This window comes from Myripristis murdjan, chromosome 8, assembly GCF_902150065.1.
Source record: "Myripristis murdjan chromosome 8, fMyrMur1.1, whole genome shotgun sequence".
Lineage (NCBI taxonomy): Eukaryota > Metazoa > Chordata > Actinopteri > Holocentriformes > Holocentridae > Myripristis > Myripristis murdjan.
In genome coordinates this window covers 13,056,680-13,062,836 of record NC_043987.1, presented here as the reverse complement: position 1 = coordinate 13,062,836, position 6,157 = coordinate 13,056,680, and the positions used below count along the sequence as shown (strand labels likewise).

Below are 6,157 nucleotides of genomic sequence, written 5' to 3'. Positions count from 1 at the left end.
CATGCAGATTCAGGATGAAATGAACAGGGGCAATTTTTGGATTTCTTGTGTTGCGCAAAACAAAGAAGGGAAACAGGAGCGCCAGGAAATGATGCAGTGCTCTCTCTCTCTCTCTCTCTCTCTCTCTCTCTCTCTCTCACACACACACACACACACACACACACACACACACAGATGTATTACCAAGTAAGCCTCACAAGGAGAGATAGTCCAGGCCTCAGACCAACAAAGAAGCAGCTGAAACAGTGATTTATCACAGGGCAACTGTGCCATTTAGTCATGAACAGGCCCCATCACACCATGTTTTGTCCTGAAGAGTAGCCCACCTGCACAAGGCTCCCTTATTTGTTGTAGTGAACAGAACCGTGCTTTGTAGTTACTGCATTATTGGCTTTGTTTAAGTGTAGTGGCGCTTTTTATAACTCTTTATAACTACATAGCTTGTAATAGCAGCTTGGTGTGAATACACTTGTGTAACTGTATGCTGTGACACTGTCATATATTGATACATATCGAGGTGTATTCACATTGTGGAGACTGAAGCTAAAACATAATGCATTGTTAGAGTGTAAACTAGTCAGCGATATACTGTGCAGTTAGTACTTAATACTTCTTGCAGGTTAATGCAGTACTTTAACCCTCAGAAAAGAGCCCTTCTTCATAATGAGTACTGTACATTTTACTGCTCATACTTCTTACATGGACAATTATGATTGCAGGATTTTTACTAGAATATTTTTCCATACAGCACTGATTTTTTTTTTTATACACAAGCTTAGCTTTTTTACCTTAGATTTTTTCTCCTCTGCAATCTGGGCACACACACACGCGCGCACACGCATACACACACACTACTTAAACAATCCATAACTTCACAATTCAGCAGGAAGCACACATGCAAACTCGAAAGCATTCAGCTGCAAACAAGAGGATCGGTTATTCATTGTGAACCAGTCTCTTTTGGACTTGGGCTTTGGTGAAAACTCAACACAGAGCATGTAGCCTCCTTGTTTTGCATATTAATTCACCCCAGGATGATGCACATCAATGTACATTTGACACAGAATATATAAATATTTTTCATCCAATGAACATTCCCTTGTTTTGCTCTCCTTCTCTTAAGGTTGTATGACATTGGGGATACAGAAAATACACTTTATCTGCTCTGATGGAATCTCATTCAACCTGATGACAAGTAAAAATGTTTAGTACTCCACATTATAAATTCAACCCCCCTGTCACTGAATAACGCATGAGGGAGCAGAACAATTGTTGTGTGACATGTTTTTCCAAACCCCACATCTCAACCGTCTTCCCTACAGACAGCAGATATAACTTGTGTATTTTCTCTACCAAGGTAATCAATACCTCTGTATGACCTTTTATGAGGGTGATGGCTGTATCAAGAGGCAGCAGAGTAATAGCTTCTGCTGCTGAAGCTTCTGTCAGTGAAACAGGCGGCCGTGTGGAGTGATGTGACCTCCCTGCTGTCTGTCATTGCAGGTTCACTGGGTGGCAGAGGGACAGGTAGCAGGAGAGGGACAGGGGCTGATAGAGTGAGTCACACTGAGGGAGAGAGGGCGTGTGCGTGCACACACATACACACACACACACACACACACACACACACACACACACACACACACAAACACAAACACTCACACACTGTATCTCTCACAGCCTGCCTCTCCTCTCACACATACACACAGATTGGCAGTCAGCCTAAAGTGACAGCAATCATCTGTTGTGAGGCAGTCAGGTGAAGAGTCAGTGGAGGTGTTATCACATAGGTGTGTGTGTGTGTGTGTGTGTGTGCGCGCGCGTGCTTGTATGTCTGTGTATATGCAAATAAAAGACACATTTCTTTCTTTGACATATTCCCTCTTCCCTGTGTTATTGCACCTTTGCAACTCTAAAACTTTCTACACAACAGCAATCATATTTGATATGTGTTACTTTTGTCTGGATTATATGACAATCAATTCATATTAAACTTTATTAATGTTTTTCCTCTCAGGTTGAGTGTTTTCCCTCAGATGCCATGTTGTTTTATACCCACTAGGGGGAGCAATATCATTAAAAACATGACTATACGGCATACCATTCCCTCAAAACGAGCCACTTCAGAGGCAGTCGGGCTTTGGCTTTGTTTTTATCAGCTGCATATGATTTTCGTACTAGACACTTTGGACTTTTCACAGTTCTTTGGATTTGGCGACATGCTTGCCCAAAATACATTACATGTACTTGAAAACAAAATCATAATCATAATCATAATCATAATCATAATCATAATCATAATCATAATAAATAAAAGAAATAAAAATAAAAAATACGAATAGGGCATTTTAGTGATATGTATCACAATTATCCAGAATTGTTGTAGTATATACACATGACCTCAACTCGTGCCACGCTGTGCATACATTGTATAAAATATAAGCGATGTCTTGCTGATAAGTGATTTGCAAACGTTCCTGCACAATCCACATCTCAGATGTCTCAAAGCTTAAAATGTCTCTGTAACTGGTCTGTTTTGTCGGTATAAATCTTTCGATTTGTGATCCGCACAGATTTAATTTTATCTAATATTATCTTTTTTTTTTTTTTTTTACATTCTACCTATGTAGGTAAAGCAAAATATATTTTGGCAATTCAAAACTGATTTTCGTTAATATCATGCAAAGCATTTCCAACAAATAAACTAAAATGAAAAAAGAAGAATGCCTTTTTTGTTTGTTTCGTTTTCTTTGTTTTTCATTTCTTTGCATTTTGAAAGATTTGTATAAACAAATCGTGAACCAAATGTTTGCTTTTTTCAGCATCAGCATCAGAATCAGAAATACTTTTTAGATCCCCGATTGGAAAATGGAAATTCCTCCGGGTCAGAGAGTCCGTTTCATTGAAATAGCTGGACTAACGGGTTACAGTCCGCATGCATCCCATAATGACGGCACTTTTAAAAGCACTGTGCTCATCTTTTGACGCTGCTGTGAATAACAAAATGGTGATATAATTGATTTCGTTGGGCTCACATCAGAAGAAGTGAGGACAGCGGAGAGAGCAGGGAGCTGTGGAGGTGGGAGGGGGAATGGGGAGAGAGGGAGACGGAGGAACAGCAGACCTCAGGTCAGCCCATTTCACACCACAGCTCCGTCTGTGTGCGGGGTGCGACTGTAAACAAATCTGACTGTGGATCAGTGTACTCGGGCTCCTACCACACTACTAGTTACACCAACTGGGACTCAGACCAGAGGAAATCGTGTTCGTCGGCAGCCAGCGGTCCGCAAGCCAAGACACATCCAGAGCAGACCACGGCGAGGGAGAGGACGCTGTGATAAGAGGGGCTAAAATCAAGAAGGGTGGTAAGAGCACCGGACAGGGTTCACACCAAAAAAAAAAAAAACCTTTAGCGGAGAGAGGAGAGCGGATTGGCTTGCCCCGCGCAAGGAGAACTAACACCCGTAGCTAATTTCCAACATTTTCTATTATTGGCAGCGAGTGTGCTCACCGAGCCACATTTATAAAGAGAGCTAGCGGAATGTGTTGCTAGCGAGCTAGCTATCGTTAGCTAGCTAATTAGCTTGTCAGGTATCCAATATCTGGACTTGTGTTCTTTATTGAAATAGGCTACGCTTTAACGTCGTTTATTTTTATTCGTTTTTTCGGAAAAAGCCATACTTCATGTGCTTTGTGCAAAAGCCTCTCACGGCCATAATGCTCTGTGTTGAATAGCTAACGCTAAGTTAGACAATAAACATTACAGGCTCTCAGCATTGATGAATTGCTAAAGATCAGTTGAGCATTAGTAGCCGTCTGCGCGGACTGGGAAAAGCCAAATCCATTGTTAATCTCGACCTGTGGACGATTCAAAGGGGAAAAGGCAAAGGTGGAAACAGAGACTTTCGAGTGGTGACTGTCTGCCGTCCAATGTTAATGTCGACCGACGTTGCATCCATAATGCTACCCGTTACTCGGGGAATAATGGACCGGGAAAGAGACATTGAAACAGCTGCCGGACCCCATGCCAACGCGACCGGGGGTCCGGCGGCTGTCCGGGGGATGAAACGAGGAGACCCGGAGCCCGACGCTCAGACAGCCGCTGCTCTGACCGACTTAGCCGGGGCGGAGTGCAAACGACCAAGGATAGACGGGACCGGGGCTGTTGTCGGTGACATTGGACAGGTAAGGAAGAGACTGTAAACAAATGTAGTATCCGCTCTCAGCCGCTGTTTGATATTGGTGTTCTTGTAAGCGCTTCATGTTTGCAACATTGTAACAAACTCCCATTTCACCCCCGCTACTCCTTCAGTAAAAGCTTTTGTTCCACGAGCATCAACAGGGAATGATGCTGATGTTTTGACAGGCCCCCTTTTCTCATCAACAACATAATCATGCATCATTGCAGCAAATCGGAAAACATTTAATTAAAGCACAGCGTACGCCAAATACGTCGCAAAAGAAGTGTGCAGGTAGTAAATGTGCACTGTTGAAAGCCCGTAGCTGCGGGTCGTGGTGCTGCTTGGTGAGGGAGCATGACCATACCAAGCCAGACAAAGGTAATATGATACAGGCTCCATTGCAATGACAGACAGCAGCACAGCAAAGATCAGACCAATTCCTCATGCCTGTCTCATGGAAGATACACCAGTGGTTTATCGCACATTGCACGCCACAATGTTGTTTTTTCACTATGTACATGGATGAAATCAGTCAAACCTGTGAGGATAATTTGCAGTGAGGCACCATATCAAATCCTACTACACACCGCATGTGCCATTAATCTCTCCATGCACCCCCTGATTGTCGCTAGGTGTTAAAGAGGAGGGAGGCAGACAGGGATTGGGGGAGGGGTCACCACAGTGAAAGACAAAGAACAGAGCCTTTTGGTGTACACTGAAGGAGAAAGGGGGAATCAGGGGGCCCTCCTTATTTGGGTCTCCCCCTCTTTCATGACTCGACTGCTGAGGCAGCAAAGCGACGACAGCCGTCCCTCTCTTTGCTTTGCAGCGCAAATCTGTGTGTATTACAGTAAATCAGGCTACTACAGAAACGCAGCCTGCACTCCTCTCGCCTGCTCTTCCCGGATCACTTACTATTTCTCTCTCTGTCTCTCTTTCTCATATACACACACTACACATCATTCTTCCACCCACACACACACTTTGAAGTACCTATAATCCAATAGCGCAAAGGAAAATTTTAGCTGACGTTCAGTGTTTTCATCCAAGGCAACAGCAGTAACAGTAGGCAGAGGGGCAGGCAGACATAGTTCTGGGTCATCTGCAGGTAATTGAATCCTGGGGAACGGGTAAAATACTTCGGTTGGCTGTGCAGCTGACCTACTGCAATGACAAATAGGGCCTGTGTAATGCCATGATGCTCTGCCAGCCTCACAGAGAATGGATGCTGATGATGAGGAAAGGTTATACGCTGCCGGCACAGATGATGTGACAATGAGCGGCGTGGCATTGGGAGGATTCTTGCTGCTCATCAGTTTTATTGATCACCGAGCACTGGGGGTCAGGGTGGAAATATGCCCGCGGGATGGATGGAGTTCGGGAGAGGGAAGGGCGAGTGGATGGATGGAAGGCAGGAGGGAAAGAGATGGGGATGTATAGATAGAGAGAAAGGGAAGGAGAGATAAGGGGATTGAGGACAAAGGGAGAGACAGAATGGGGGTTGAATGCGCAGAAAATAGGGTGAATTGATGTAGAGAGAGGGGATGGATGGATAAAGATAGAGACACAAAACAGGCAGTTGGATGGGAGAATAAAGAGAAGCGGGTTTGGATGGATTGAATTTTTTTTTTTTTGGATGGATGGTAAAGGTATACAGAAAGGGGAATAGGGCTGGAGGCAAGGAGAGAGAGGGGACAGAAAGGAAACCAGTGGTCCCATCGGAGACCATGAGAGGGAAGGAGAGGAAAGTGGTGGATGGAGGGAATAATGTGATCAGTTGAGGATAGAGAGAAGGGGGGGAGGATGGGTCATGAATGAAGATGAGTAAATGAATAAAGCAGCTCACTTTATGCACAGGATAAATAAAAGGAAAATGACATTGAGGGGATGTGCAGACAAGTCACTTGGGGTACGAGAGGCTCAGGTTGGAGAAGATGAGGTCAGTGGATGCTCCTATAGCTGAATGCTCCACATAA

General features: G+C 44.2%; 1 protein-coding gene across 3 annotated transcripts in view; it reads left to right on the top strand.

Annotated features, from left to right (window-relative positions):
• The first annotated feature begins 3,275 nt into the window (after nt 1-3,275).
• Nucleotides 3,276-6,157, top strand: part of LOC115363913 (RNA binding protein fox-1 homolog 2-like) — a 45,907-nt gene continuing 43,025 nt past the window's right edge. For all 3 annotated transcript variants that reach the window (XM_030058259.1, XM_030058258.1, XM_030058256.1), the window contains exon 1: nt 3,276-4,185. In XM_030058259.1, coding sequence (XP_029914119.1) covers nt 3,931-4,185 — 255 coding nt within the window. In that variant the 5' untranslated portion in view covers nt 3,276-3,930. The remainder of the gene's footprint in view (nt 4,186-6,157) is intronic.